Genomic DNA, 17,434 nt, shown 5'->3' on the forward strand with positions numbered 1-17,434 from the left:
CTATCTCTCAAATGGTTTCATCTTGAATCTTTTTACCTCTCAAAAAGGTTACTACAGTTTAGATAAGAGCAGTTTCAGGAAGGCCATACCCAGCCCTTCCCTACAGATTTAAACAGTCTTTACAAAACCTCTTCAAAAATATTTTTTTCTCTAAACCTAAATCATGTAGGGTTGATTTGTACATGTTTTATCATTGCTCTAAGTTTGAGTGTCCTTGTTCTTATTAATGCAACAGACTGGCTACATCGAATCCCATCATAGTGATAGGTATACGTTAGCTTTCTATGGGAAAAAGCAAATAGCCTTTATCACAAATTAAAGGCACAGCTATTTTTATGCCATTTGTTACCAACTTAATGATAACATGTAACATGGGATGGTTATATAATTATTTTATATAGATTTTCTTTTTATAAGTTATTCTCTTAATCTTTCTAACATATATACAATATACATTTATTTATATATACCCCTGATAAATCTTGTTTTAAAGGTAAAACATCAACTCCTTTCAGCCTTCTGGTGAATATCAAGGCTGCCAGTATTTCATAACTCCACTAGAGAAATGATGGTTAAGTGCATCTTACCAGAATTTTTTCAACACTCTATCCTTGGTCTGCAATCACCTCAGGTTCATTTTTCTTGTTTTACTAACATTTAAATATATATTAATTGTTTATATCATGTCAGTAGGAAATCTAAAAAACAAGAAAAAGCCCACAACAATAGCTAACATCTATCATCATGTTCAAAGCAGGAACCTTTGCCTAAGAGACAACCTTACTGGTAGGATATAAAGGGGATATTGCAGAGATGCAATATTCTCTAGGTTTTTTTGTTTGTTTTTTTTGGGTATGTACTAACATGAAAAATCTTTACTTTTCATTATCATCTTAGGTGATGATCATTCCTTATCCATGAGACAGAACAGTTGTACTGATTCTTTCTAAAAAACCCATGATGCATGGCTTTACCTCTTTTCAGATATAGTTTCATTACAAAGACTTCCCTCTTTCCAGCAATACTGCTTCAGGGTGGGGAAATAGTACTTTGTAAGAAATTACTTTTATTATTATTATCTCCCCCACCTCTATGCTGAGCCCTGCACTCTTGTCCTCAATCTCAAGTCATCTACAAGCTGGATAGGAGGGGGAGAATGTGGACCAGGAAGACCTCCACAAAACCCTCTGGCATTTCTGTATTGTTTGACTGCTTACTGGCATGAAATACTTGTTCATTCTACCTTTTGCAATTCTTTAAAACCTAGTGGCATAGATTGAGACACAGCACTATTGTTTTACAAGACATCTACTGTATCTACTTTTGTTGGGATAAATACCCAGTAATTGCTGTCATAGCAAGAGGACCAGCACGGGTACTACTATTCACAGTGTTGCTTTTGTTGTTGTCTTTTTTTTTTCTTTTTGTTTTGTTTTTTCTTTTTTCTTTTTTCATATTATCTTAATCTACAGCGTAAATTATTATATATACACATTGGAACCAGTTAATGCCCTTACAATGTATAGTTGTTTCATAAAGCGGGAAAGACAATGCAGAGGGAAACAGGTGCCCAAAAGCACAGTCACAAAGGCTTCAGAAGTTCTAGATACCACTACAAGTCAATGCTGGAGATCACTTCTAAAACAATCAATGTTCAAGAGGAATGCTTTAATTTGGAGAAAATACCACCCCCTCCCCTCCCACCCCTAGACCTCTGCCTTTTTTTTTTTTAAATAATCTTTTCAATTCACTATCAAAAGTCCTGGCTCTTCAGATAGACTTTAAACTATAAATAAACACTGCATAGTTCTCTTTTGTTTTTTTGTTTTTTTGTTTTTTGAAAAATTATTGCAGTACAAGTACTCCCATTTGGAACTCAGTAAGGAGCAAACAGCACAGGAGTGTGGGCGGTCCGAATAGGTCCAGGAGCTGGCCGCAGGAGTGCTGGCGGGAGTGCGGAGGTCTGGAACAGTGTGGCCGCTGGAGCAGTTCGGAGACTGAAGGGGGAGTTCACGGCCACTGCCGCAGCGGCGGCCGCAGCTGCCAGTGGGTTTGGTAGAATCCGTGGAGCCAATGGCTTTGAAGGTTCTTTTGAAAATACTAATTTTACCTGCAAGGGAGAGAGAAAAAAAAGGGGGCAGAAGGACAGGAGTTGGGGCATCTACCCTTAGAATCCAAAATGATGGGCAGCTTTTAAAATGTAGCAGAAAACAACTACAAAGATAAAATCACACAATAAAAATAATAGAAGTGCCAATAAAAATAATGGAAAGTGTAGAACATCTTTCCTTTGAAAGAGCTGGAAGATCACTTGAAGATGACCAACTTAGGATGTTGAAAAGTCCTCCAGGAAAATACTCAGCAACCTTATTTTATTTTTCTTCATCAATATACCTCCTGAGGAAAGTATTCATGTTGAGGAAAAAAAAAGTATGGAATCTTTACTCTACTCTACACATACACATTAACTGTCAGGGAATAGATGCTTTAAAAGAGAGATTTATTAATGTTCTCAACTACTATTAGGCTATCCAAGTGTGTAAACTGGGGAGCACAGCAAGGTGCGAGGTATTAATGAAGAGAAATAAAGATAACAAAATTCCACTTTCAAGGAAGAAACTTACCTCCCCCCCCAGATCTGCCATGTTCTGCTTCCTCTTTGTGCAAATGGTGACAACATTCTCTCAACACTGCTCTACAAAACCAGTTCATTCTTTGGCTGGTAGCATTAGTAAGATGGCTGTTCTCACAGAAAGAATGTCTCCCATTTATGGAAACAGTAACATAGTGAGAGCTAGGAAGGAGGTTTTGGATGGTAACATTAACACAATTTGACTTCCCTGTTTATTTAAGAACCATTCACTTGATTGTTGAAAGCTGCATCTATGCTGGTCAGAAATAGCACTCAAAGTTAGGACTAGTGGTGCTGAAACATCAGCTCTGTGCAGAATTCACAGCCTTTCAATGCAGCTAAAATTGCTTCTGTACAAAAGAGTAAAGTGACTTCATTTGCATAAAAATGGGTGATGCTACTAAATTAATTGGGTCAACTCTTACTGAGGTCTCATAAGAGATGATTGCAGTTTTCCTTTAACTATATTTTCATGTGCCAGCAACACACAATAGCACCAATTATTAATAAGACCTATTTTGAAGAAAACAGATTTCAAAATGCACAATTCAGCACATACTATAGATCAGTTGTTCTTAACTTTTCATTGAGGCCTGGGTCTCCCTGATGAAAGCTATGGTCAATTCAACCAGGAAAACAAAAACAAAAGCAAAAAACAAAAAAACAACGAAAAACTCCACATGGTCCTAAATATTAGCTTGAGATTATCAGGTTTCACAGATTTCCCCTAAATTCCTAAAAAAAAAATTCCAGGTCAGGACACTAATACTAGTGTGTTCACTATTCTAAAAGGTATATTTGGGGTAATGGGAAGAGGGCATCTCCCAGGAAGAATTTCCCCAGGCCTTAGATACTATTCTTGGTGTAATAATTAAATAAAATCAGTCATGCCGTTGAGACTGTGCTATTCGAAATTCAAAACTGTTGAGGGTATCAACAACACCAGTGCTTTGTCCCTTGAAGATATTAAAAAGGAGATGTGAGAACTTGCTTTTCACTGCCCTTTCCTAAAATTATCCACTAACATCAAGACCAGATTTCATGTGATTACTTTCCTGACTCAAGAGTTTGGCTTTACTCCTTTCCCCAGGCTCTGTCATTAACCAGAGCCCAACTTCAAAAGATACAGGTATCGGACAGTGGCTAAACGTGGCAAACCACCCAAACAACTCACGAAACTAATAATTCTATTGTTGGAGTAGGGGCTGGACTTTCCAATCAATTGTTTGTCATGACTTAGGTAACTTCCATGTATCTCATTCAGTAATTAACCAAAAAAAAAAAAAAAAAAAAAAGTCAAGTTCCGCAGACTATGGGACATTCAAGATCACTGTTGTTTGGGAATCAACGATGACACTCACCCCCAATGGATGTGCTGCCTTCTGTAGTTTGTTGTAAGGACTGTATTTAGGTTTCGGGGGCTTCCCAGCAGCTCTGTCTTTGTGCCTTCTACTGCTAATGTGCTATTAAAAGCAATTAAAAATGACAGCTTTAAAAAAAAAAATCCCCAAACCCCCCTCATAAATATTGTTTTAACCTGAGGAAGGATATTAATTATTTTATACAAGTTGCAGGAAGACAAAAACAAAAGAGCATGCACTTTTGTCCTTGGATTCTGATGGCTTGAGGATATATCTTTTTATGCTACTCATTTTAGTTTATTTTTAACAAATAGAAGGCTCTTCTTTTCTCCAGCCTTTCTCTTTATCGCTGCACAGATCTCCTTTTTAAAAATGTACAAAGGAAAGGAATGTCTAAAGGAATTTTATGTGCAAATAAACAAAGATGCCCAGGCAGGCATGAATTTATTTCCATACTAATACTTATCCTCACATTTGTACAGCCAAATGTCAACCCCTAAAATTCTAAAGATAAATAACAAAGGTGCATAAAATGACTACAATATTGCACATATGGATATAAAACACAACACAATATGGGGGTTGGGCCTTCAATTGGCAACGTCTAACTAATCTCTTTGGAAGACTATTCACAGTAAAAGTGAATGCAATAGGATTAGTCATCCCTTTAGCAGGTGGCTGCAGGATTTAGAAATACAGTACACCACCATGTAATAAAGTACATAAAATAAAAGAATAGAACAGTATAAAATTAGTTATAACATGTAAATATCTAAACAAGTAAAAATGGAACATTGCAATTTGACCTTTAAAGAAAATCAACACTTTTGAGTGGGAAACCTGGTAGAGAAAAGACCTAATACCCCTTTTCCTCCCACTCTTCAGAAATAAGAATAGTACAAATTCACTTCAGACATTTTCTGAAAGGACTTAGAAAATATTACATTTTACTATTTCCTTGGCAACTAAAATAGGCATAAATAAATAAGGACAGTGAGTAGAAGATTAAGTGGATGGATGGATGGATGGATGGATGGATGGATGGATGGATGGATGGATGGGTGGGAGAAAAAAACAGGAAAGAAAGGGAACATAGGAAGCACACACATTCTGCTCATCAGGATGTCCCCTATCTGTTGTTTTCATTTCTAGAATATGTGCTGTCTACCTGTTTAAGTTGTGTTTCCGAGTTGACGTGCACATCACAGATTTCACAGTGAAACGTTTTGTTTTGCAGACCTGTGTTTCCCTTATTAACTGGTCCTTTGCCTTTCACGCCCGCCCTAGGAAAGGCTTTGATAGTCCCACTTCCATTCCGGGCTTCTAGCATGGTTTTGTGCTTAGTACCTGCCAGGAAGATTTAGAAAAAAAGAAAGAAAGAAAAAAAATCTTAGCTAGTATATGCCTTTAAGAAATGATACAGTAACAAAATGTGATGTCTAGTTTTAGAGCAGTTCTTCCAGGGATTACCACTGAAATATAATTAATTTAGAAGACAAGGTGCTCTGACCACTTTACATAACATTACTTAACTACTCATATTTTTACAATGTCCCACATAACAAACCGGCACCATTTAATAGAGCCCCTACACTCCAGAGTCCCGAGATGAAATTAAATGGGTGTGACTTCGTTTCATTTCCTCTTGATGCTAATAAGACATAAATGATAGCAGATGAGGAAGAGTGATTTAGTTGCTAAAGGTATATAGTTGGAGGTGATGTGTAACAAATGTAATCAGTTTAAACATGGTGTGTTTACAGAAGTGGCACTAATTAAAGACCCACTTTCGAAACAGAATACAAACAAGCTTTCTTGGCTGTCTTTTAGGTTCAAAAAGGAACAGCAAGAGTATAAAGATCTTGATGCCTGAAAAAAAAAGAAAAGCCCTATTAGGATAGTAAAGGTCACACTGATTGGTCATGTCATCTCAAATGTAAAAACAAATGACCAAGAAGATGAGTGGTGAAAGGATAAGCAGAGACACTATACACAAATGCTTCTTTTTAATAAACCAGTAACATCTGTGGACTCTCACTCAAAACTAGTATAACTCCAGTTATTAACACTTGTTTTTTTTTAACTTTTTTTAACTACTAGAGTTCATGAATGGGAGTTTTCTCTCAAAATTTTGTTCACAATTTTCTTTTTCTTAGCATTGAATAGTTAATTCTTTATTTTTCTCACTTAGCCATATAGTTTTGCTAAGAACTTTTCTCTTGTCATCATTTATGTACTTTCTGCCATTCCAGGTGCTTAAATCCTTTTTAGTGGTTTCTCTTTCCTACTTGTATTTATTAGATTGTTATCAGCACTGGAAGCATAAAAAATAAGATTCTCAACTTCGGATTCCTGGACCGGCCTCCCAGAATCATTGACTATGAATGAGGAAAACACACTGAGGGGCACACTAGGTCAGTGCCAATCACCATCACCTTAAATAAGAGGTGATGAATACACAGAACAGGTTTACTGGCACGTTTCTCTCTTTCAGAACGATTGCAACTTCACTGAATCCAATATTAAAAAATGTATATTCCTGCAACATAGACTCCCCACTTTGAAGGTCATATTCTTATGCACAGCTATGAAAATGCTCATATCCCAACATAAAAAGGAAAGAGAAAAAGGTCAACGCCATGTAAGTAGACTGGAGGACTTGAAATGTGGAGCCTTAGCCTGCTCTGTGGTGCTGGTGGGGAGGCCTCTCTGCAGTCTGCTTTTTTCTTGCCGTTTGCAAGTCCACCCACCTTGCAATAGACAAAAACACTTTTTACTCTGCAGATGGTGTAAGTCAGTGTAGGGCAAAACAATGCTCTAGGGAGCAAGAGCTATTTATTTATATATATACTTTGTGTCACAGTGTTTGTGTGTGTGTGTGCATGCTGCGTGTATGTGTCTAGATGGTTGTCCAACCTTCTTTATCCCAACAGGTGATTTTATCAAAATATTTCTTTTCCATGCAACTTCTTCAGTCAAACTGAGAAGAATTTCTGGGCTGGTTTGGCTTATCAATGCTTAAGAAGTAGTCATTAGGAGAATGACACTTATTCTGACTTTCTGGAGGGACTCTTGATCCACCCTGGTTAATATCTTTTTTTTTTTAAGATTTTATTTATTTATTTGAGAGAGAGAGAATGGGAGATAGAGAGCATGAGAGGGAGGAGGGTCAGAGGGAGAAGCAGACTCCCTGCCAAGCAGGGAGCCCGATGCAGGACTCGATCCAGGGACCCCAGGATCATGACCTGAGCCGAAGGTAGTCGCTTAACCAACTGAGCCACCCAGGCGCCCCTCACCCTGGTTAATATCTTTTGTAATTGAGAGGCTTACTGTTACCCTAGAAGATGCTGAATAGAAGTGGCAGATAATCTTTGGACCTTAATAATAATAAGGCCATGAACACTGACCACAGCTGACTTGCTTAAATGAATTTTTCACTCGAAACGTGAAACAGATGTCTCGATGAAACAAGTTTTACCTAATTCTCTTCTTGAACACAGAAACATGGATTAGACCTGGGCTTCTTGAAGGTAACTCCTGGGTTTTGCTCATACTGTATTCTCAGTGTCTGACACATAGTAGATACAGCTCAAGTATTAGATATTAATAAAGAGCAATGAACAGATATTTGTAAAGAGCATTGTGAGCTCAGACTCAGGAATGGTAGCAGTCAGAGATTGCCTCCATTAGCTGTGTACATTTCTTTGTGCCTCAGTGTCCCCAGCTGTGAAAAAGGAAATTATCTGCTCTACTGAAGTGTTGCATTAAATGCATTTATTGTTTTAAGGATTACTTTTGGCACTTCCATATGCTCTCAATAAATTTTAGTCAATTCTCTTTTTCTTAACAGTGCTGGTTTTGTTTAAGCAAAAATTTGGAAATCTCTAAATCCTTTAGAAGTTAGTAAAATCTATCCTTTGATAACTGCCTTTTCTGTATATTAAAACTTAGTGAGGGATAGAATAAGCTCTGTCTAGGGATAGAAAAGCTCGAATGAGCCTAGTGAAAAATATCAAATGTTACCACTTCAAGTTATTGCCAGAAGAATTTACCCAAATTCGTAATAAGCATTAACTATAAAACATTTCAAAGTTTTTTTTTTTTAATTATATAGAGAAAACCATCAAAATCAGCTAAGCAAAGCATTACTTAATAGAATGTTTTGGGGAGATTTCTTTGAAGAAAAAGACAAAACCTTTTTTTGTATTATCTGCGTCTATAACATACAACTAAAAGGAGACTTCCAGATCTTTTGAAAAGAGTATGTCCTCTTAAGTTGTTTTAAACATTCTTAGACTGTTTTGTGAATCATGCTAGTAAGCTTAGAACTACGTCTCTCAAATTCTAAAAAAAAAAAAAAAATGCAAAGTAGGAGTGCTCATATTTAAATCCTGCATTCCAATGTTATGGAATATAAATCCATTAACTGCAACTTTAGTGAAAAATAAAGAGAGAAAGCAAATGAAATAACACAACCAATCCCCAAATAATGTTAGCAGCAACTGTGGTCATACTAATAATCATGCCATAATAATTCATCCTTACAAGGTGCCATATGGCCTCTTAGCTCCATTAGAGAGAGACTGAGAGAGAGAGAGAGAAAAAGAGACAGCGAAGTCCAAAGAGGACAGTCGACTTGCCCAGGTTCACGTAGAATTGTTATTTGCGGATCTGAGGTAAAAATGGTCTGATCACTTCTAGCTTGTTCCATTGTCACACAGAAGAAGAGGTGGTGTTTGATGGAAGCTATAGTCTCAAAATCAGTTTATGATTAAGAATATATTTTTTTAAGATTAAAAGAAAAACCATAAATGCACAAGTTTACATTCAGAGCTACAGACCTTATTACATGCATAGAAGGTGTTTCTGAAGGGGGAAAAAAAAAAGAGAGAAATACATAGAATCACAATTTAGATGCAAAGGACACATCTCCCCACCCTACAGCCTGGTTGCTTCTGAACAAAATCAGCCTGCAAACCTGGTTCCCTGAAAAAAGGCCCAATCTTCACAGTGGCTTCCTACTATCTAGCTCTGAAAGAAAGCAGAGAACTCTGCTAGTGATATTGGAGAGGAGGGGGTCAGTGTGGAGGGAGTGGAGCACTCAGGCAGTGATTGTGGTCTGCTGTGGGTGCAGGTAACACAGGATCCATTACAGAGAATTAGAAAATAATTAAGTGGACTAAAACGGACAGTCGGCTTTCCACTAGCACCATGACCTGGCAACTCTAACTAATGTCCGTGATAAAGGACTGCTTCCCAGAACACGATTTGTCTATATTCTGTTTTTACTATTGAGATTTTAGCATATATTTAATTAGCCCATTGTCTAACTTATTCTATACTAAACATCATATGCTACATGGAAATTAATTTGTAGACCTCTCCATTATACCGTGGGCCACAGACACACAGGAATTCAGCTACGGGCTCTTGTTTCATTATCAAGTCCGTAACAGTTTGAAATCATTCAAGCTCACAAAGGCTGCAGTTTGTGCATTCAACCCCTGCGGTACTCTGTATTTTTAATGTAAACAGTAGATCATAAATGAACAATGAGATGATAGCACCATGATTGTAAAGATGAAGCCACAGAATTTGAGCTAACTCAGTTCTGTCATCCTATCTGACCACTGGACCTTTTTATGTTTAAAACAGTGAAACACAGTGTGAGCCAGTGTCACGGCTTTGTTTGGCAAGTTCCAGTTGCCCACGTTGGTGACTGCCGAGTGATGCACACGGCACTGGCTGCTTCCCTTCCCTGTTCCCTCTTCCCACTTCCCTATCTGTGCCCTGGCCTCCCCTAAAAGCCATTTGCTCTCAAATCCTGGTCTCAGAGTCTGCTTCTAATGGAACCCAAACTAAAACACACCATACTAATCCTATGATGAATCCTACAGCAGATATTCTTTTCGTGACAGGCAAGTGAGCCTACAGAGATCCTCTCTCCTTTACACCCCCCTCCCCCGGGTTTCCCCACATGGGATCCTAAGGGAATGATGCAGGAACCAGTGCACAAGGGGCAGTTGTTTGAATATGGGAACGACTGCATTCGCCATCCACACATAGAGGACGTCCCAGACACAACACGCCTCCCACTGGGGCTTCAGTTACAAAGAAGAGAGCTGAATCTGCAGATCAAAAATGGTGCACAAAGGGGGTTAAAGAGAATTTACTTGTGTATCTTCACTTCTTCCTTTGCCACCTCCAGTTCTGGCCCAACTGGCTAGTGCAAGTCTCAGGGGAGGCCTAAAATAAGCACTGGGCCTGGACGCTGGAAAAAGATCTCTGATGTTGTAAGGGAAATGCAGGGATAAAGAAACCAAGCTTAGACAGAAGGGGGGTATAGTCCCCTGAGCAGGCTGAAGGTTTGAAGGGGACACCCCTATAAAACAATTCCTGTAAGGTTTCACTGCATTTACCACCTTAAACTCCCAGATAAGATGGTTAGAATAGTTCTCAGCTCTGCCTGCACAGTACTTTTGAGTTTTTTGTTTGTTTGTTTTTGCTTCTTTTCTTTTCCCAAACACTATAGCTTCTAGGCCTGGATGTATAATAAATCAGAATCCCTGAATATAGGAAATATATACATGACATATATATATATATATATATATATATATATATATATATATATATGACAATTACTTTCTACACAGATGGCTTTTTAAAAAATAGAGGATAAACACTTTTAAGATATTTTTATTTTTCTTTATTACTTGTCTTTCTATTTTCCTTCTATATTTATTTCTTTAATTAAAATATTTAAAATTTATATATATATATAAAGTGACATGGGTGAATATGCTTTTAAAGCTTTGTGGGCATTTCCGACACACAAAGCAGAGATGAGGATTGTAGAATTGGAATATGAAAAATGTTTACCTGATGCGACATAATGAAATAACTAATTATTCTTTGCTTCTTAATCAGATGTTTCTGACAAGAATTCAGGAAGGACATCTAAATTCTTGATAAATTAACTCCAGCCTCAAAGGTATGCTTTATCTGTCAAAGCTGATCCCTCCTCAAAATGAATGTGTTTCTCTCTCACTCTGCAGAATGATCAAGAATTCTTGAGAAATAAATGGACTTTCAATGATGTTTTTGCTCTCCAATTATCTGACATTCCTGAATAATGTAATTGCATGAGTAAAACATGAGGCATGTCTGCACAGTATAGATTCTGACTTGGGGCCAGATCTTTTTCTGTATTTCTCAGCCTCTGAACTGATGAACTCCCAGACGGTGACAACTAATGTTGCATGCGGCGGGGGGGCGGGGGGGGGGAGGAAGATATGTGCTGAAGGCATTGCTCTCCATCTGCAACTACTCCCTTAGCATACTGAAGTCAATACTTGAACACTACCGTGCAGCACAGTGATTGGCCAGTGACAGCCGACATAAAGCTGCAGTATTAACCCAGGGTATGATTTACAAATGATTCTGTTCCTATTGTAATTGCTGACAGGGTCCTGGCAATGAACTTGGCCTTTTAAAGGAAATCTAATCTAGGGCCAAAGGGCTGGCTAAAATCTCAGGCAGGATATATATACAATTATCTGTATCAATATATCGATATAATCTAGATTTTATTGATAGATAATATAGATATAGATATATAGATTTAGACTCTCTTTTTGTATTTACTTATCTAGATAGATAGGTGTAGGTATAGATATATAATATCTATGTAATATCTTTCTATACATACAAATATACAGTAGATGGATAGAATTGCAATATATTGGGGAAGCATTTCATCCTGGCTTATTGGTATGTCCTGTTAAGATATGTCAAGTTTAGTGTTTAAGTTAGAAAGACCTAAGTTTAAATCATGGCTCAGCCACTTAGTTGGTCATGTGCCTTGCCTGAGCCTCAATCGAATAGCAAGAATAGTATCTTTAGGTTGTCACAAAGAGTAAATGAAATATTACATGCAGAGAACATACCTCAGTGGTTGCCCATAATAAGCACTTTCCGTTTAACTGTCCCGGTGATATAGATTTAGCCCAATTGGCATCATTTTGCCATAAAAACCATAATGGAGAGGTTTTAGCTAAAAGCTCACGGAATTATGGAACCAAATTTTGCAACTATATCATTGAAAAAACTTCAGAAAACTTCATTTAGAAGCCAGTGCGTGGGAGTACATAGCAGTTTCGAAATCAAATAAATGCAAAGCTTATACTTCAGAATTATATTTTACTTTATCTCCTAATGTTTAATAACACCTGTGCACACACACACACAGACACACATCCATAAACACAAACACAAGCACATCAAGGCGCAGGAGCCCTGCAAGTCCTCATGTAAATGACACTTTGCATGTCATTTTTATTTTTCAATGGTTAATGACTTCCATGTAATAATTGCCAGTTTTCCGCCACCCTTTTGTCCCCTGCTGCAAAAGATACAATCCATTCAGAGGAAGATAATTGCAGAGCTGTTGAGACAGAAAAGAAATCACTGCATCTCACCACTGTTGTGCGCCTCCAGCTGCGAGGCGGAGTTGACAGCAACCTTGCATAGCGAACAGTAAAGAAGCCGTTTTGCCTTTTCTTCCTCAGTCTCCGTGGAAGGACATGAGCTATTGCCAGTGGCTGTCGTGGGGCTTTTTTCCACTTTGGAGGTGATCTCAGTTGTCATAACACTGCTTTTGCGAATTTCCACAGTTGTCGTTGATATTGCTGGTGTCCCTGCGGTACTGTCTGCATTCCAAATAGCATAGGGAAGAAGGGAAAAACAGTGGTATTATCTTTCCCTATTTAGAAATGTATCACTAATATTACATTCTGCTGATAATGGTAAGAGCAGCCAGCAATTGCTCCTTGTCGACCATGAGTCAATCATCTCATGAAGAAATTCGCATAGATGGCCACATGTAGTTGCCTATATTGATATAAACCATGCAGACGATTCTGAAAAATACACTCAAATACACTCACATTTTTTCTGCGGGGCAAATAAACATACCAACAGATTTCTCTTGTTAACATATGGCCTTAGTAAAATAGTCTTTACAATGCATTGTACATTGTATGCATCCATTTCTACACAGATGGCTTTAAAAAATAGAGGATAAACACTTTTAAGATATTTTTATTTTTATTTATTACTTGTCTTTCTATTTCCTTCTACATTTATTTCTTTAATTAAAATATAAGTACTGATCCTTTTCTATAGGCTTGTGCAAAAACAAAAGAAAAAGAAAAGAAAAAAAATGGAACTCTGATGACATACTGGTTTGTTCAGGGATCAACAATTTAGAAAATCACTGTCCTATTTACGAAGAGTCATATATTCAATGTCAGGTACAAAAACTGGTCTGGCATATTTATTAAATGCATGCTCTGTACCAGGCTGTGTTCAGAGAGTTTGTTACACAGTATTCCAGCATCAATGGTCACTCTACAAGAAACTCACAGTCTGGTCACACCATGTTAATGTCACATCATCGTTTTAAAAGTCTGATGACCATGAAAGTGTTGATGTACTGGAACCCTACAACCTTTCTGGCTCCGAAGTCTGATTCTAGATCTGGAGGGGTCAATCTCTAAAGCAAAACTCCTTTATCCTAACTTCACTTGGGTACACACAGCTCCCATTCCGAAGACGACAATTACCAATTACTGTTAGCAATGCTTGCCATATCCAGTAACAAACTGCAAGGGAGCTCTAATGCTCCTATCCTTTCTACTTTTCTACTCCTTACTCTGCCTCCCAGCTGGCTGGTTCTTAACTTCCTATTCAAAATATTCCCAGGCTGTCTCTTTAGCCACACCTGCTCTTGGAACTGTTTTTCATTCCAGATGCTGCCATGGTCATTAAAGCCACACTGAAAAGTTCATAATAAATGAATTAGGCAGTGGTTATAAGGGACAGTGGTCTGCCTGCAATGAAGTGTTGTCCTCATAAATGCTGACTTTTTATTAGATTATATTATCAAGAGTTGATTGCAGTTCCAGGATGCCCTTTAACTTGGATATCTCCTTTGATCCAGATATAGAGGTGGGAGTTTAGATGAGATTGGTATGGCTTCGTTCCCAAATACAGCATCAGAAACACTAGTCAATAAGAAGAGAAATGGGCTCTTGTTGAGGGCTGTTGTATAAAACAATTCATCTGGATCTTATCTCCTTTGCCTGACACTTCATACATGTTTAATCACTTATTTAACGGCTAAGATCCTCGAGTAAGCCTACTTTAGTGTTTTGAAGAATATCCTTCAACCATGTAAAGAGTCATGCTGCTCATCAGTTTTTCATGACTACAGAAAAATAAATAAAATTACTCTAATGCCAAGTTTTGCCAACAGAATACATTTATTCCCTCAAACATTGACAGGTCCATTTCCTGTTTAATTTTTACTTATCTCTTGAAGTGCCAATGTTAAAATATCAGGTAATAGCAAGAAAATATTTCTGAGAACCTAGATATGGCATCAAAAGCAATGACTACTGTAAGATAGTCTAGTAGCTATTCATTGCTCCCAACAAACCAGAAATGATTGAAAGGATATGCATATGTGTCTATGAATAAATAACAAATGCCCAGTTAATTTGCTAAGTGTTTTATATACATAATTTCATTTAACCTTCACACAAACTTGTACAAATGAGGAAATTCCAGAAATTAAGGACATTTCCCAAAGTCACAGAAATAGAATATGGTGAGTCAGGGCAAAGTGTTTTATAGATTGAAAAAAATCAGGGATTAAAAAAAAATGTTGTGGATGATACTCTTGGCCATGACTGTGACACATGGTAAGGTCACAAAGTAAGGTGACAAACAGCAGTAGGCAAAAACTACTAAATTGGTCTTACAATCAGCTCCATGGGGAGTGACAACCATAAATATACGTATATTTAAACTTTGTGTGGCTACATGCTGGAGCCAGTGTGATACTCTGGCTATTTATTTCATTTAAATCCAAGTAAGGATATCCCTAGTAAAACCCTACTTCTAACAACTTTTCCTCTGGATTGACTATGTTTATCTTATGTCTTGATCTGATAACTGTGCATAGCATAGATCATAGTAATCCTAAACCAACTTCCCTGTTTACAGTGAAATTCATAAGAAAAATATAGAATAAACAAAACCATGGATCTTCTAATCCCTGTGACAGCTACATTAGTATTTTTTCTAAACTCAGAGGATAATTAGATAATTTAGACCAAGGATGCCACAAGATTAGAAAAGCCAGATTCTCTATGCCGAGGGCTTAGTGAAGTACTAACATTTCTTAAGGCAAGTTCTTTGCATGAGACGGGTTTAGGGGAATTAGTATCAAAACGCTTAACTTCTGGCCCTTCTGCTTTGGTGCTTTAGATCTCATAGCTGAGTACAAATCTGTTTTTTTTTTTTTCACAATTTCGCAGTTAATTTGAGAGAAATACAAACAGTTATATTTTTCACTTTAAATTTAATATATAAATCTTGTATCCATAGGTAGGATTACTATTAATTTATAACAGTGGATTTTTCAGTTACTCTTCATTTATCAGTGGTGAGGGAACTTTTTCATGGAAAAAGTAAGGTAAGTATGCTTTAAGATTATGCCGTATTTGAAGAGAATCAACTATGTTATACATTGCCTAGAAAATTACATCTAGACAAGAGATTTTCCTTAATATGGTACATTAAGTTACCAATTATACATAATTCTTATCCAACCATAAAAATAGAATCTTCAGTGGGTGTTCACATTAATAGCATATATCTTTGATAAGATGTGAGATGAATTACCTCTATATTTCCTCCCCCAAACTCACAACCCCTGTCTGACCATGGGAAAAGCATTCAACAAACCTAAATTTAAAGACATTTTATGAAATTCCTGGCCAATAGTCCCCAAAGCTGTTAAGGTCATCAAAACTAGGAACGTCTGAGAAACTCAAATCTAGATGAGTCTAAGGGGACATGATGTGATGACTATATATAATGTGGTAGCCAGGTTAGGATTCTGGAGCAAAAAAAAAAAAAAGGGACATTAGGTAAAAACTTAGGAAATCGGAATAAAACATGGACTTTAGTTAATAACAATGTATCACCATTGGTTCATTAGTTTTGACAAATGCACTATGACCCTGTAAGATGTTAACAGTAAGGGCAAACTGGATGCAGGGTATACAGGTGCCCTCCGTAATATTCTTGCACCTTTTCTGTAAATCTAAAACTATTCTAAAACGAAAAGTTCATTAAATTCAAGAAAAACAGAACTATAACCAGTCAACAAATAGTGCATCATGACAGTTACCTGGTAGAATCATGATCAAAAGAGATCTTAGCAGTTTCATGGTATAGCTCTCTTAGTTTTCAGATTAAAAATTTTCAGTAGATTTCTCAAGGTCACATAGTGCTCTAGGGTAGAAACTGGGACTTGAAAGTGCATCTCCTAATTCTAAATTAAGTGCTTATTATCCTGTGTTGCAATGACTCATGTATTCAAACCTGATTCCATCAACATTTATTAAGCAGCTATTTTGTGCAAGTTTCTATATATACTAAACCACTGAGGGTGAGAAAGCTGATAAATATCCATCATGGTTTATGAAGACATCTCATGATGACTTGAAATGATAATAATAAAGTTAAATCTTTAATCACTTTTATGCATTGCTATATTCTTGCACTTACGCTTGGCATGAGAAAGATACTCAAATATTTATTAAAAGAAAACAGTAAGTGAATGAATGAATAACAATTACAACTAATGATTACTGAATCACTTTTAAAGCATTTAAAAAGTGTGAATTCATTCAATTCTCATAGAAACCTAAGAGGGGCATACCGTTTTTATCCCCATCTTGAGAAGAAATTGAGGTATGGAGAGATTTGGGAACTTGCCCAAAGCCAGAGTTGCCACGTGGAGCACAAGAATTTGAACTTAGTCAGTCTGGCTCAGAAGCATATGCTCTTCATTTATTTTTTATTGCTAAAATTTTGATTTTTTTTTCATAAAAGAACTGACTACATTCTCTTCAGCTAATTCATTTTTTTCCTCTTCAGCTAATTCAAATTGGTCATGATTTATTACGCATGTTTGAAGATAGCACCTTAAAAATTTGACTTTAAAAGAAACTAAACATAGCCTGACCTAGAGTCAATCATGTTTGTCCAATCATCCATTTATGCTGAAGTATTAAGTTACTGGAATCCTTTTGGGAGGAGGGAGAAAAGAAAAATCAACAGCTCTCAACCTCTTGTGCAAAATGGTAAAAGTAAGCTACATGTCTTACTTTTCTTTTCATTTCTTTTCTTCTTTTTTTTCTCTTTCTTTCTTTCTTTCTTTCTTTCCTTCTTTCTCTCTCCCTTCCTCCTTCTTTCTTTCTCTTTCTTCCCTCCCTCCCTCTCTCTCCTTTCTTTCTTTCTTTTTCCTTTCCTTTCCTTTTCCTTTCCTTTCCTTTCCTTTCCTTTCCTTTCCTTTCCTTTCCTT

General features: G+C 36.9%; 1 protein-coding gene across 1 annotated transcript in view; it reads right to left on the bottom strand.

The window, feature by feature from the left end:
- Positions 1–1,829: 1,829 nt before the first annotated feature.
- ZNF385D (zinc finger protein 385D) overlaps positions 1,830–17,434 on the bottom strand; it is a 298,743-nt gene continuing 283,138 nt past the window's right edge. The window contains exons 5-8 of the mRNA XM_021678802.1: positions 12,474–12,704; positions 5,162–5,340; positions 3,994–4,095; positions 1,830–2,110 (exon numbers count right to left, since the gene is read on the bottom strand). Of these exons, the coding sequence (XP_021534477.1) occupies positions 1,877–2,110; positions 3,994–4,095; positions 5,162–5,340; positions 12,474–12,704 (746 nt within the window). The 3' untranslated portion in view covers positions 1,830–1,876. The remainder of the gene's footprint in view (positions 2,111–3,993; positions 4,096–5,161; positions 5,341–12,473; positions 12,705–17,434) is intronic.

This window comes from Neomonachus schauinslandi, chromosome 1, assembly GCF_002201575.2.
Source record: "Neomonachus schauinslandi chromosome 1, ASM220157v2, whole genome shotgun sequence".
Classification (NCBI taxonomy): domain Eukaryota; kingdom Metazoa; phylum Chordata; class Mammalia; order Carnivora; family Phocidae; genus Neomonachus; species Neomonachus schauinslandi.